The sequence below is a fragment of the Apteryx rowi genome, unplaced genomic scaffold (genome assembly GCF_003343035.1).
Source record: "Apteryx rowi isolate R43461 unplaced genomic scaffold, aptRow1 scaffold_5, whole genome shotgun sequence".
Taxonomy (NCBI): domain Eukaryota; kingdom Metazoa; phylum Chordata; class Aves; order Apterygiformes; family Apterygidae; genus Apteryx; species Apteryx rowi.
Window position 1 is genome coordinate 1,367,895 of NW_020450760.1, and position 16,327 is coordinate 1,384,221.

The following is a 16,327-nucleotide window of genomic DNA, read 5'->3' on the forward strand; positions in this document are numbered from 1 at the left end:
ATGTTGCTGGTTAAATTTGTTAGAAACTGAAATTTAGCTAGCTCATACCAGCTGAGGGTGTGGGGTTTTTTTGGTTTTTTTTTGATAGTCTCAGTGGTCCCCTGTGGAAGGTATTTCTGCTCAATAGAAGTGGGGAATCCTAATAGCAAATGGGATTTCTCATTCTTAGATTTCATGCTTTGGAGAGACAGAAAACCATCAAGACTGAAGGGGTATTATTTATGGATAAAGCCTTTTTAGTAACACTTCTCCCAAGTACAAACAAGAAGCATGGCTACTCTTCAGTATGGATAATTCTTCATTTTATTGGCTGTTTGGTTTTTTTTCTTCTGAGTTTTTCAGACTTTTTTTATTAGATTTCCCACTGGAGACTGTAATCTTCAGTTCAGACTTCTGTATCTGCTGTGTGTTTGTAAGGTTTCGTTTGTTGTTTGCCTCTGAAATCTATTGTCAAGGCAGTGACTCCCTCTTATAGGAATTCTGTTTGGCTTATAACTTACTAGTTTATATCGTAGTACAAGGGGAGGTAAAATGGGAGTCTGGGCTGAATCACAAGTAGTGATTGTGTGATGTTTTTCCAGGTACAACTGAATAAAACTACATATGTTATAAAAACTTCCAATCTCTTAAGTCTGCTAATGTTTGTGATAAGATGGAGAAGAGGGGTTTTGGTGATGGGGGGGTGGCTTTGTTAGAAATGTAGGTGTCATGTTTGCACCAGTGTTTCCTCCTAATTGATTTGGTCTTCATAATCAGAATAAATAGTAAATTGTAACAAATATTGTATTTAAACACTAATCCTCAAAATGTAACGTGCTAGAAATAAAATATTCTGAATGGGGACTGGAGAGGAGAAAATAGGTGGGACCTGCAGATGTAGTGAAATTTATCCTCCAGATATTCTGAGAAGCGTCTCAAGTCCAGTGAGACCGCTATAACAAAACAAGTATAGGTTAGTTACTGATTACCTTTTAGGCTGCAGCACTTCAATATTGGTTCTGAGATCTTGCCAATGTTGCTTAATTCCAATGGAAAGGATAGTTCAGAGCAAAAATTTTGAATTAGCCACAGATCTTGTAGAAATTTTTTCATTGCTCTTGAGTAGACAGCGCTATATCCTGAGACTGGGTTGTTAAAACTTTAGCTGGTACTAGCTGAAATAATAAAAGGTGAAGCTGGACCCTGCTTAAGAAGAAAATTCTAGTGGCTAAGGAATAGTGTGAATTTTCTTTAGGGATTACTGATAGTGAATAAGTTCTCTCCAACTCACATGGTACTTCACTGACCCATGAAACCCTAAAGAAAAAAAAAATCCTTCTAAAAGCTTGCTTTGCTCATCTTTGCTTGATGGGAACAAGGCCGATGGCCAGGCCACAAGTTGAGACTGACCATCGATGTATTAGGGTGAACTGTAATGGAATCTATAGCTCGTATCTGTAAGATCACAAAATAGAGGACCTTCGGCTTATTCCTCTACCTGTTTTTCCTTACCTTGTGTACAGCCCTCCTTGGTTGCAGTTCTAAGAATTTAAAAGACAGTTTGGCTGTATAATCTCCAGTACAGTACTTGGACTGTGGCCCATAGACACTTCTTGGTGGTGGATAAATATGCCAAATAATCTAACTGATAACAGAAGGTTGAACTAGTAATTTCTACAGTCATAAGCAAAACCTTGAGTATTCATAAGAACCATTTTTTCTTTTTTTAATTCTAAGTGTTAATTGAATAGTTTAATTATCGTTTTTCTTTGTACTCTAATACTATTTGAAAAGTGAACTGGGTATGCTATAAGTACCTTTGACCTCTGGTTTATGAATTCTCTTCATTTACAATATTTCCATTCATAATTGAATTTTCCTTTTTTATTATTTTTTTAAACAGCGAGACCATTTACAAAATTGGTAAAGGAAATGCAACTTCATCGAGATGACTTTGAAATTATAAAAGTGATTGGAAGAGGTGCATTTGGTGAGGTAAGATATTTTTGCTGTCAATTGTAGTAATGTAGTTTTTGTTATTTCTGCCTCTGATTTCTTGCTGCAGTTGACATGTGCTTGTCCTAAAGACAAAAGATTCACACAGATGTGTTATAATACTTCCAAATGTGGTATACTAGCATACTACCTAAGTACTACTAAAGGCCCTTTGGAGGAGGGTATCTAATATCTAGTTCTGCCATTTCTGTGACTGGCTAATTCTGACTTCAGACTAGCAAAACAAGTGCTTTTTCAATATGTATATGACTAGGGTGGTCCCACCTAGCAGCTGTACAGCTGAATTTGGGATCTCTTCTCCCACTTGCCATATGTACTCTTCTGTGCTGCTATAATTTAACACAGAACTGGGCTGTTTCTATGGTAGGAACGCAGAGGCTGCTCCACCCATCTGCCTGTCTCTGTAACAATCTGGTAATGCAGAAAGAGGCATTTGGCTGCCTCAAAGGCTGTTGCCTGTCATCTTTGAAGATCAAAGGCTGCTGGATCTGTCTTTTGGACAGCAAGTTGAATCATGTTGGGATGATAGGAACGCCTTGTGTTTTGAGGACTCACCAGTCTTAGGACCCTGGACTGAAGCTTTACTTCTTAACATGCTTAATGAAAGTCTCATCAGTCACAGAAATCCGATAGGCCTTGCCACTGGCAAAAACATTTATGAACGTGCCCCCTCTAGTAGGCATAGGATACTTGAGACTTCTGGAGAACCTCAAAGACAACTCTTTCAGCACTTAAGTCAACGTAACTGAAGCCATAGCTGTCAGCAAAAGACGTGATTAAGTGGAGAATTTCTAGAAGTAAAAAAACTCAGACTTCTTTCTGGAAGCTTCTTTTAAGTAGTACCATGCTAAAGTCAAATATCGTGGCAGCTGCTAATGGCTCACTTGGCCCCATTAGCACTTGGTTACAACCTCTGCTGCCACTGTCTAAGGCTGGGCTTCCTTACCTTGATCTGTTGTCATCTCCACAGACATGACTGGGCTGCACAGGGCTTTCATTCCAAGCATGGTGTGTCCTGGACATGTCAAACTGTTTCCCAGAGGGTTTGATTATGTAACAGAGCTCATTCATCGTGGTTGCTGGATATTCAGAAACCGGACATGGGAAGATCAGCTCTGCTCCCTGGACAGAATTTTGTGCAGAACTGAACAGAAATAGGGGGAGGAGAGCATGCTTACACATGTGCAGAGTGGTATTCCTACTGATGTTATTGTTGCTAATGTGTAGGCTGAAGACCCTGTCCCATATTGGAAATAAGTTCATGCAGAAACTTGCTGCAACAGGTATGAACCCTGGAACTTAGCATATTGGATGGATTGGTGTCCTTCTCAGACGTTGGTTCCCCGTTCGTGTTACTGCAGGCCTGAGTAGAGGAGTTGCAAAGCCGTGTTCTTATGGAGGGCTATTCGCCATCGGAGAGTTGTGTGGCTTGAAGTGCCGCATGTTATTCAGGAGAAAAGGTTGTTTTCCTCTTGGTATTGCAGTCAGACCAGAAACTGAGCTAGGAAAATGCTAGGACTGTACTCAACTTGGGTTCAGAAAGTAGTGATATATAGATGTTTGTGTGTTTTTGGTAGTGGATGAATACCTTCAGATTCAAATAATTTTAAGCTGTTTCAGTCACCGCTTTTGAGGAAAGCGGACACCTAAAAAAGAGAGAAATTAATATTTCAAGAACACCTGCCTCTTCCTCTGTTCTATACTCTAACGATCTCATGAGGTAACATGAAGTTTACATGTAGTTATAGTGGGCATAGCTATTTAGAGAACTTGAGCCTTTTAAGTAAAAAGCCCAGACTGATAGTAACTTCTTGACCTGTAAGACAAAAGTTCAGTCTTTAGTGTGTGTTGACCTTGAGTTGCAACACTTTTACAAAAAAGGAAGTGTTATCTTAGGGTAGTGGAAATACTGCATCAGAATCAGTTCACTGATGCATTTCACTTAAGTACTTGTTTTTAACTGGAATATATTATTTGAAAACTGCTTTTAGAGAGAAGAGTTACTGCAAAGAGTTCAGCAGGAAAAAACAGAAATGGGAAAAGACTTTGATAAGACCAAGGAAGGGTTGAAAGCTACAAATTATGTCTAGAAAAGAGGTGTGAGCAGAGAGGTTTATGAGTATATAAAGGGTCCTAGAGAATCAAGACAGAGTAACACATAGCTATCTACGTTTACATTATTTTTTTGATTCGGAGCAGTAGCACAGTTTTGAACAGGATGTCCCTGCTTGCTACGTGTTAATTTGGTTTGAAAGTTGGCTAAACTTATGGGTGCATCTTTGATTTTTCCTGTGAATGGTTTTCTGAAAAAACAGAGTGAAATAAGCAAGGGTCTTATTTCATTCCTCTGTTAGACCTATGAGCGCTCACAAAGGTGGTGGTGGTATTTGTCTGTCAATGTTGCATTGTCTTGTTCCTCTTTTACTTGAAGGATTTAGTTTATAGTTGTAGCAGCTTGAACAGTTTAAATTATGCAGGAATTGCTGATTTAAGTTCATTATACCTTAATCCCTCTTGCAGAGAATATTTTGTTTGTCACTTATGAATTGATCTTTTGACCTTTGTATATACTATACTGATGTAAATGCCTAATATTATAGGCATTATAAATAGTAATTATGTGAAAGTTGAAATTCCATAAATAAATAAAATCTAGTTTCTAATGGGGGTTCTGATCTTATGGCATCTGACGTTTGTAAAGCGACACTTCAGAAGACTGAATGGGGGATCTGTAACTATTTTCTCCTTAGTACATCCATACATATATAGGAACTGTATTACAAATTAGTCGATGGGATTCTGATGTTTATTCATAAAGTGCTTTTGCTGTTGATAAAACAACTATTTGCTAAAAATAAGTTTAAGAAAAAATACTTTTTAGAATGCATAAAGAATTTAATCAGAATTAAGCTAACTATATTCTTATTAGAATTAAGTAGTTTAAATTAAAAAGCTGAACAGCTAAACAAGCCAGACTTCAAAAAGGATGAAAACTACATTCCATTCTCCTGAATGTCTAAAGTAGCTATATCCACAGTTTAACTACTTTAGACTTTTTGGAGAACCTCAGGGGCTTTAGTCTTACCAAAGAACATTTGCATAAATCAGTAGCTTTGAAGAAAGAGAGCTTACACAAAATAGAGGTATAATTATCAGTCAGGATCAGAAATTGATTTTGCCACATAACACACAAGCCAGAGAAACATGGTCTTTGACCAGAGAGTGGATTGAGACTTTGTGTGAATGTGGCCTTATGAACACAACTGCAAAAGCAGTATCTAATTTAAGGCAGATTTATATAATTGCCAGTACTTATCTTTTACTATTGGTGCATTTTTCTTTCTTTCTCCTTTCAAACCAGCAGAACTCAACCTGGTTCTTTACACTTTTTGTCCAGCATTATGAGAAAAAACAAACTGGTAATCCAAAACCACGTGGGTGAAAGTTCATATAACAAGGGAGAACTGGGAAAGCAAGAGAAAAAAATATTTTTAAAGTTCTCATTATTATGCTAATATGAAAAAAGTCTAGTTTCAGAACCTAGAGATTTCTTCTCTAGCCACCTGCCAAAACACACAATTCTCCTTTTCTCGTAAACTAAGGCAGCTACTTTTTAAGGCTCTGACTCCTGGAGTCACTGGCTTGAGAATGTCATTTATTTTTTTCAGAAATTTCATAGTTACAGGAAAAGTTTGAAAAGTCCCTTGAGTGTAGCATGAACGATGGCTACAGTGGAATATAGTTTGAAATGTTAGCTGTCAGAAGCATAAACTACTCCTCATTCCTCCCCATCTCCTGAGGTGTCTTTACCGGAGTTATCCAGTTGGGTGTTACATTATCATGAATGCCCCACATTACTTTGAGTCTTTCTTCTTGGGGGTCATGTAGGCAGAGAGCTCATGCACAGAGGGCCAGTGTCCATGTGGAATTAAAAAAAAGAAAAAAACCTCTGGAAAAAAATCAGAGCTAAATTGTTTTCTGCAATCTTAATTCTGATTCCTATTAATAAAATGATACAATAAAAAATAAATATTAATAAAATATTAACAAAACGAATGGAAGGACACAATGGAAAATACCTTGTGACTTGAAATTTGCATGTGGCTGACTACTCTCTTCTTTTAGAAACACTGTGGACTATTACTGGAAAAGAAATAATGCCCTTAAAAATTGGGCTTGGTGGGATTTTGCCTGCCTGAGAAACTTCCTGAGAAGTGCTTTTTTTGTGCTGCTTGTTTGCCTCTGCCTGCCAAGGAAGCTGGGAGAGCTAGCGCTGGAGTATGGTGAGAGGGGTAGGAGAAGGATCCTGTGTATGGGGGCTCTCAGGCTCAAAATACTTGTACTTGTTGCTTTGCAAGCTTCATCTGACCTCTCAGTAATGTACTTGTGAGTCTTTAAGATCACTCTTCCGTATTTTGTGTAAAGGGCCATTTAGGCACATGGCATGAAGTAAGCTTGTTTCAATATGTGTGAATGGCAGTCTAAAGAGCAATTGTTGAAGGAAGAACTGTCTCAAGATGTACATTGTTTCTGAACTTGGATTGTATAAAGTGGCTGATACCTCCTGGAAATATGGCAATATGCGACTGAAACAATTGTTTTCCTTCCCTTGTTTATTACTAAGGATTTTTTTTGAATGAGCAACACTTACTGTGGTTGCAACGGAAGGGTGGAACGTTTTTGCCTTGCTTAGCACAAAAATAACTCAAGTTCTTAATAAGGTGCCCTACCCAAGTATTTCTCCTATTGATGGATTAAAAATACCTTTTCATATAAGTATTGTTGAGGTTCAGACTTGATTTGTTTACTGCTTAATAACAGTACTTGTCACCTGTATTCACCATGCTTAGTCAAGGTCTTAGCTGGAATCAAGACATGTAGAAGTCTGTATGTAAAAATATGTTTCCAGAAGGAAATAAAATAATGGTTGAGAGAATAGGAATTATCCAGTGTGTTTCTGATAAATAATATGGTTCCTAATGAGTAATATTTTGACTAAGAACTCAGATTCAAAAGTGAATATGCAAAGACTAAACTTCCTGTTGACAGTCATGTTTGGCAGTAGGATCCAGTGCTGTCTCTGCCCTTACCCTGTTGTAATCATAGCATTATGGTACTGACTGTAATGTTTGTATTTCTATATACATCTAGAAATTAAGCTGGGACACGGTGAACCTACAGACTGCATTAAAGGATTTCAGTCTCCTGTTCAGAATAATTGGTATTAGGTACCCGACAGGAATTGTGTCTTCCTAAATTGTAGGTTAGTAGCATTCATGACTATTGGAGGTGATGCATGACAGTCTTCATCAGCTATTAGGAGTTAAGAGAGTGTTCAGAATATGATGCAGAAAAAATATTTATTTAGCTATGCTTTTCCACAATATACCCTTCACAAAAATGTCCAAGGGATGAAGAAAGAACCTGTTTTGTTTTGAAAATGCTTGAGAGGAGATTGTTGCTCTCTTAGTCCTCACCAGCTCTGTTGCTGTTTGTGTGGAAGTATTAAGTTACTATGGTGACAGGCGGGTTGTAAGAAGCTGAATAGACAATTCATTGTAGTGCCACTGCAAGACCAGTCATTTGTCTGTGCAGTCCCACTGATTGCTAAGGAATAGCTTAGGTGTTATTCAGGGCCTTGATTTTTGCTTTGCAGAACCTTTCTGGCTAGCACTGGTAAATGATTTCTTATTTGCACAACATGAAGATCCACGTTTCATGTTCAAAAAATTATTTTGCTTTGGAAATGTGCACTATGGAATATTGTATCATCCTTGGTAGTGTTCATATGAACACTACCAATGTGAACACTACCAAGGAGCAACCAGAGTTACTTGCTCATTTGAAATGTAAAATAGACATAAAAAGATAAAGCCATCCAGACCAGTTTTTCTCCAAGATGCAGTATTAAAACTGTTAACTAATGAGCTGTATATCAAAGACTTTTCATATCCAAGAGTATCAGGAGGATAAAGCAGTTTCTGCAGTGCTTTTTCAGTAGTCAATATCCAAAATATCAATAGGATGAAGCAGAGAGTAGTGTGAAAATGGCATATAATAGAAGTGTTAGCTGGGGAAAATGACTATAATATTCAATTATGAATTTGGTAATAAGACACTACAGATAAATTGCTTACATCTGAAATGACATTCTATCTCTTCTAGTTGAAAGGCTTGTGTAAAATCTCTGCTCAAATGTCTAAAGCCATTCTAAATTCCTGCTGAAGGTTAATTCACGGTGATTTTGCACCATTTTATCCATGTAATTTCATTGTCCATTAACCTAAGCAGATCTTTTTTCCATCCTTATTGCTGTTGTCCTTCCTTCCAGTTTTATTTGTAGATAGCAATCATATCCACTTCTCATTTTCATTTTTTCTATTTTGAACAAGCAAAGCTCTTCTATTTTCCCTTTAATATGAGATGCTCTTTAGTTCCTTGATCATCTAAATAGTCCTCCTTTCTACCTACTCCAGACTGAGCTTCTCTCTCTTATGTGCCTTTAAGTGTGTGGTGGTCCCAATGAGGTTATATTTCTACAAGGCAGTAATGTTTACCTGTCCCTGCTGGTGTGTATCTGCCTATGAATTTCAGAATCATATTTGCCTTTTTCTTGACTACTTGTTACTATTTAGCTGATTTCATGGCTGATTTCATGAGGATTACCAACTATGTGTTTGGGTCCATTATCTCCTTTTTTAGCAGATAACTTTGTTTTGTATTTGAGTTTCACCTTATTTCTGAAAGTCCAGTGCTTGAGGACAAAGTGTTTGCTGGAAGTTTAACATGGTGTGAGCATAAATAGAATGGTAGGTAACTTTTTTATCTTTGCATTGAAATTAGTGCCAACATGGTTTCCAATAAGTTGAACATCAAATAATTCATAAGATTCTTAGAAGGAAGTCTTTTTGTTATTGATGTTCATTGTTTTCTGGAAACCTTGTCTTTCATTTAAATGGGTTTTTTGCACTTACTTACACCAGGTTTATGGTTTACATTATTTAAAAAAAACATTGTGATTTGATTTTTTGCTTCATGGTCATGCCACTCAAAGGGGCAGAGTGCAGCAGAAAAGTTCTGTCATGTTTATTCAGCCTGATTTGGCTCAGATTCACACTCTATAAATTTTATTGGGGCATAAGAAAAGGTGGAACTTGGCCTAGGATAGCTTTGCACATTGCAGCCCTAAATGTCAATATCAAATGGTTTTTGAGGATGAAACTGCAGCAAAAGACTTTTATGAAATAATTCAATAAGCAAAGTATTAGCTCTTGCCAAAGTCTAAAAATACTGTTTTAGCTGTATTGTTTCAATCTTTATTTTATTGCAGTATAAGTGAAGCTTTGTTTGAGGCAAAAAACATTGTAAGAAAACGGATGGCAGAAGTAATACAAATTTGATAGGCTGTTGTGGCATGTAGTATCACAGTTGGCTCTCACTTATGCTTCAATGCCTGTTCTCACATTTCTTGACATAAATATGGCTTAAGTTGGTTAAAGTGTAGGCCATAGGATTCATTAGGCTTTCTGATGTCCTTGAGGAAACATCTTTATTGCAGTGTCTTTATTGCTATGAATCTTGAGGGCATGAAGAGTTACAATGATGGTAATCAAATCAGCTGGTGACAGCTTATACCTGTATGGGCTTGCTTGAATGAGGGTTGCAGGAGGACAGCCAACCTGCTCTCTGCAGCTTTTCCTCATTGGAGTTTTCAGACTTCCTCAGTAAAGCAGAATCACCTGAATCTCTCTACCAAACCACTCCAATATTGTTCAGTATTTAGAAATCCTGATTCTCCATTCCATGCTAGCACAGTGAGATGTCAGTTAGATAAGCTTTGTGTCTTAATTTGACCCAAAACAGCTGTTTTTGACACCTGTGTCAAAGGTACTTGGATGACTTAGCCGGTAGCCCATCCCTTTGGCCAGGTAGAGATGTGTAGGAAGAGAATCCAAGGACAGAGCAGAGTTGTACTTTCCCAGCCTCCAGGGACCAAGGGCTTATTGACACCTAACCACAGCTGTAGTTCCACGTTCAGTAGCTTCCAAGACACCTGCTATGTGTATTACACATGTATTAAGCATGTACTTAAATACTTTCCGAATGCTTACTTAAGTGTCCACAACAGCCTGTGGCAGACTTCCAAAACTGTGGAGGGGGGGGGAAATACTTTCTTTAAACTTGCTACTTTTTTGCTTCATTTGATGGTCTTCAATTTCTGTGTTGTGAGAAACAGCAAGTAATTGTTCTCTATTGATCTTCTCCAAGACATTCATATTTTTGTATGCCTATCATATCTGTTATCTCTTCCAGGCTTGGATATCTTAGGTTATTTAGTCTTATACCGAAGCTGTTTGATACCTCTGTTATTGCCTTTCTCTTTATATTTCATAGCTCTGGTATGTCTTCTTGAAAAGGAGAGATGGAAGGATGTGAATTGCAAAAAAAAAAAAAAAAAAAAAAAAAAAAAAAAAAAAAAAAAAAGTAGATGCTATGTGTCTATACAGGCAAAGAAATTTGTTCTAAGTTTTGTTTTTATTATTCTTTCCTTTCTTTATCCTTATTTTTCCCCTTCAAGTTCTATTATAATGTATGTTGCAGTAGCCCTAGAAATGAAGAATAAGAATCAAAATTAATCCTAGTCTTTTACAGTCTATGCATGACACGAACACTTGTTTGGCCTGTAAAATTTTTAAACCTTTGTAGAAGACGAGCAACATTTTTTGTTCTTAAAGTAAGCATCTGTAGTAATGTACGAATCTGTTGCCTTTGGAGCACCTTTGAACACCAACTCAAAACTTTTCTTATGCTAGTAGAGATGGTGTCTTTGTTTGTGCTACTGCAGCAGTCGTCATATTTAAAATTCAACATCTTGCATGTTTGCCACAATTGCAGATAAGAGGTTTTTGTTTGCTCTTACAAAGTGGTCAGCATGCTTTTTAGTCGAATTTTAAGTATGCCAGAGAAAGAGGAATTAATATTAAAATAAGAAAAAACAAATATTGGTAATACAGTATCTCTGAAGCAACCAAAAAATTGTGTGAGGGATGTAAACTTAGAAATATTGCCCCTTGATGAACAAACTAAAAGAAAGCTAACTTGGGTAAATGCAGAAATACTTTATGAAACAAAGGATGTAGGTTTTTTTAATCAATATTGCTACAAAATTCTTGCTTATAATAGTACTGAGTTTATCAAGCCATAACTTGGTGTGTTCTTCTCTGGTTCAGTTCAGACATCAATGGGGGTTTTAGGATTTTTTTTTTTTTCCTTTTAAAAAAAATTGGTAAATGATTAAACTGGATTAGGGAATGAGGTCAAGACAGGACAAAATTCTGCTACTTTCGTGAGGCATCTACTTCCCCCTTCAGGTTTCTTTCCCTGTAAAAAATACTTGCTACTTATTCCTGTTTGGATTTGGGTAATTATCCATTCTGCTGCCTGGTCACATGAATGTTTATGCTCCTATAAGAAGCTGTCCCACTCTCCCCCCTTTCAACTGTAGTACCAGCATGTTTACTGATGCAATAATTTGATAACTATTTAGAGTGAAAATATGAGATTTGACTACTGAGTCCACTTTTTCTTCCACAGGAAACAATTCTCTTCCTCCAGAAAGTTTAAATTGGGCATTTTAATTAGGCCTTTCTATTGAACAGAATAGCAGGAATAATATAAACAGCTGTAGTTGGGGAAATGCTAACTAAGGCTAGGTACTGCAGATCTGGCTTTTTTCCCCCCCCCCCCCAGGCCTGTTCTCGTTTACTCCTTTCTATTTTAATGTTTACACAGCTTCTCAACTGTGTGTGTCCTCCACGATGCCAGGCTCACATCACACCTTAACAGTTGAGCACCCTTCAATTTTTAAACTTCCGCAACCCCGCAGTGCTTTCTGACAGTGATGGCCTTAGATAAAGTGTAATTGATGCATATCTGTGTTCTCATTTGCATGCTATATTTGTACTTAAATGGCTGAGCGATGCTGGGATTGTGGTATAGTGAAACTTGAATGTTGCTACTTCAGGGCTAGCAAAGCTAAACTTGTAAATTGCCTCTGCCCCAGAGCTTCAGTTCTTTTGCAGCAGTTAATCATTTTCTGTTCTGATCTTTTCCATGAGTGGAAATTGGGGCATTTCCAGAATGATCATGTTCTATGTGAAGTAAAATTTAAAACACATAGAGGGTAATGTCAGCATCTTGGAGTTTTACAAACTTTTTAATGCACAGTTTAACTTCAAATGTACCTTCAGCTGTGCCAGGCAAATGATTCAATTAAGAGAGTATGCAAGGAGAGTTTTTAACGATAGATTTTAACTATAAGGCGATGACAAAGCTAGGAGAAAAGCTGAGCATTTTAAACCGTTACTAAAGGTCAGTGTCCAACAGTTTCATATGTGCCTAAAGAACCTCAGCTGAGACTTCCTCATTTTACTCATCCTCCCTCCATAGCATGAGCAGTGTCTATGGGAGATGCTCATTACTAGGAGAGACTGAGATGTAATGTAGTTGTGGATATTCTACATAGCATTAAGAAGAATCCTTCTGTAAGCTGTATTTTTCCCCAGCTGCATTTGAAGCTAAATTCTCATGTCTTTCCTGTGGCAGGCACCTGCTGGTCCTTGTCCTAAGATATGCTTCCATTACATAACTCTGTGCAGGTAGTGCACTAGCTGTAGCTCATCCACTGTGTGACTGCTGAGTGGAGCTTCATGCGCTGAGTGGTGGGGGGCTTAGGTGCAAGTCTGCAGAGTGATGTGTCTGAAGTTGATTCTTGTGTTACTGGAGGAGCAGTCTCCCCTCTGCCCCCCATCTGGAGCTTCTTTACTTGCAAGGTGGTTCTGTGTTCCCCTCTTGCCTCCTCAGGGCTTCTGACTGCATTGGGTTGTTCTGCTTGATGCACTATCCCAACCTTGTTGTCTAGTCAGCATCACAGAATTGCTGTATCTTCTGAATCCCCTATACATGATATGGGTTTTTGAGCAACAGAAGAGGTGAGCATGATGTGATACCTGTTACTTTTCCCACTGCTATACATAGCACTGCTAGAAGCAATGAAAGCTGATGAGATTGGTCAGTTTTATACTTCTGAAATAGAAACAAGCTCGATGTATAATCTGGTGAAGATGTTGCTGTCCTAGTTATGATTCCCACTTTTCTCTGCCAACTGTAGGATTCCTAATGTAAATTAAGTTTGTGGTAATGATGACTGTAGCACAAGAAGAATTAGCTTTGGTCTTGGAGAATACAAGCCTTGGTGTCAAAATATAGTCTTCGCATTCCTTTACAGTCTAAGCCCTGAAGCTTTTGTATTCTTCTGTTTTTCTTCTACTGTACAGCTATATGCATGACTACTGTTTGTAATAGACCAGTTTAAGCAAGTCTAATACATAGGATGCATGGTAAAATACTTCAAGCAGAGTGGTGAATAAGTAAATTAAACAGAAGCAGAAACAGTATTTAATATCTGCATGCAGTACACAAAAGGACCTTAATTTGAAAATACTGTTCAAGCTTCTGAAACCTAAAATGTAAAATAAATTAGTCAAATGTAGTGTATTTCTGTTGACAGCAGCCTTGCTTGTTTTCTCAGGCTTCCCTTTTAAATGTTGCTTCACTGGTTGAAGGCATGGTGTACAAACATTGCTTGTTCTTGGCAAACAATGCAGCTTTACTACGCATCTTCATATGAAAAGCTTCATACTCTTCCTGTATCAGCCCCCATGTACTTGATCATGAACAGTTGACCACACATGGTGTGTTGTGCATCCAGTACCTTGTAGTAATGGAGGAGCAATGTAGAAGGAACAAAGAATCAAGTTGTAGTTTATCAATATGTATGTTGATTGCTGATGACTGCTTAGTGACTGATTTTTATTAATAATGTTGGAGTATTAAGCTGTTAAAATATTAAATTTCTCTGACCATGCTTTTGCTAAACAAAGATATCTTATTATTTCAGGTTGCAGTTGTTAAAATGAAGTGTACAGAACGCATTTATGCAATGAAAATTCTAAATAAGTGGGAGATGCTTAAAAGGGCAGAGGTAAGTAATATGGCTCTCCTAATGCAGAGGATTTTTAAAATGATATTAGGAAAATTTCATTGAAGCTTTTCCAGATTAAGAAGAATTATTTCATAAGCACAGGAGCTTCATTCTTTTTTCTTCTTTTTCTTAAGCTGTTTTAATGCAATCAAGTCTGACAGTCCCTTCCAGGCATCTGTTGTTCTCAACATTACTGTATATTCATTTACCAGACAGTATGCCCTAGTTCTTACCCTGAATTTATTGGCCAGATTTTTGTTTACAATAAAGGCAAGTTAAAGACTACATGAAAGCTGAGACTGGTGCTACTATGACATTCACAGCTGCATACAACATTATGAAAAGATTCAGAAAGCATGTATTAAGGAGTTGTGCATCCTACAGTTTGTAACAGGCTTTATATAACTGATAAAACTATAAACACTTTGGAACCACAGATTGAGATTGTAAAACAAAATGAATTAAGAAGGTAAGTCTGTTTTTTCAAAAAATAAATAAAATAAAAAGGTATGGTACATCCGTACCTTTTGAAACCTTATGAAAGGAGATGTACTGTAAATGCATAATGGGTACTTCACATATTAGGAAAGGCAGCTTTTAAAGAACCAACTGAGAATATCTTCTCTTGCACTATAGAAGAAAAACCTAAGTCAAGGCAAGTTTATTATTACAAAAATCAACAGTTAAATGAGCAACGGGCTTGAGGGGAAGATACATGTGCTGCATCAATATTTGTAGCAGTAGTAGTAAGAAACAAAGGCTAATGTCTTGCTGCAGACTAAGCCTACTGACCCATCCCTGTCCTACTCTTTTCTCCTTCCTGGCACCACCCCCCACCCTCTCTAGTCTCTCCCTTCCCTTTCAGTAAGTCAGTTCCACCTCTTTTCCCATGAATAAATCTCTTGCCTCTTGCTAAGCCCCTCTTCACCACTGCATTTGCCTGATTTAGTCACACTCTGTCCATCAGTCCTCACTCTTCTTTACAAGCAGAGGCAGCCACTGCTACTCTACTGTTCTTTGAGCTGTCAGGAGGATTCACACTCTTGGCTGTGCTGAACCACTGGTTTTGTAATAAGGCTTTGCCTATGTGGGGAAATTCGGTGCCATTTCTACACAGATTTCACTCATATTACTTCACTGATCAGTATAGAATTAGTTTAAATCAATATGACTTTGGGAGGTTTTCAAATTGTAATAAAGATACAGCTATGCTGGCTTACTTCAGTCATTTTCTAAAGTGATTTAATTAAATGACTTCACTAAATGGCTGTAACTTTTTCACAGACAGATGTCTTGATAAGAGAGGTGATTAGGAAGTATCATCTTCACATTATGTGACTAACTCCTTTTAGACCCTCAGGCAAGCAAGAGGTAGAAGAGGGGTGTATCTACCAGGAAAGAGCTATAATGACCAATAGTTCTCCCAGTTCACACTTGGGACAAATAGCAGTCCAGTTTAGTCCTCTTTCCAACGATTTCTCCATGGGACGGTGATGGCAGCTGTCTTCTCTGCCATACTTCTTTGTCACGAGTCTCTTCCTGTATGGTTTGTTTGCAGGATTCAGCTTCTTACCTTTCCTGGATAAGCAAGATCTTATAACCTGCATATCAAGTTCATAAAACATTTGAGAAATTTCAATTTTCCAATGTGGTAAATCTTGTCAGTTTTAAAATGAAACCTGCAAATATACAATAGCCTCTTAAGTGGGCTGAAAAGCAGACTTCAGATGCTTTATTATCCACTCTATCAGTGGTTCAAGAAGCGTGTTATAATGGTTTTTGTTTGGTTTGTGAATTGTAGTATGAAGCATTGTATAACTTATTAAACATAGCAAAAAGTTAATCCAAATACTGCTTATTTGTGTATAACCTGCAAGAAAAAAGATACTGTCTGAAGTGACTAAAATACAGGGAAGATTAGTAAACATCAACTGACACCTGTTAATGGGGGTTGCATGCAAAACCAGGGATGTTACGTACACTGATCAGGTGCACCATTTGTGTTCATTGTTCAGACAACAAAATGTATGGCCGTTAGTGTGTTACTGACCGCAGTTCCAAACCAGTCCCAATTAGCTAATTGGGTAGACTGTCTTGCTTTTCCGGGTATGTCTCATAAGGCATTGTAAACTAGTGGAAGCTGAAAAGGATAGCTTTATGGTGTGAATTCACGATGCAAAGTGTTGAGTGGCATTACTAGTTTGAAAGTGTTCATAACACTCCCTCACCATTTGAGGCTGCGCAATGAACTGGATCAAGTAACATGTGTCTTCAAAAATAAATATATTC

General features: G+C 37.6%; 1 protein-coding gene across 11 annotated transcripts in view; it reads left to right on the forward strand.

The window, feature by feature from the left end:
- Positions 1–16,327, forward strand: part of CDC42BPB (CDC42 binding protein kinase beta) — a 95,864-nt gene that overhangs the window by 27,905 nt on the left and 51,632 nt on the right. For 9 of the 11 annotated variants that reach the window (XR_003255739.1, XM_026079405.1, XM_026079406.1 and 6 more), the window contains exons 2-3: positions 1,883–1,974; positions 13,955–14,038. Coding sequence is in view for 10 of the 11 variants with exons in the window: in XM_026079405.1 (XP_025935190.1) it covers positions 1,883–1,974; positions 13,955–14,038 (176 nt within the window). In the remaining variant the exon portion in view is untranslated. Of the gene's footprint in view, positions 1–1,882; positions 1,975–12,842; positions 12,987–13,954; positions 14,039–16,327 lie in introns of those variants that run through there. The other 2 variants (XM_026079414.1, XM_026079415.1) reach the window with 2 other exon arrangements.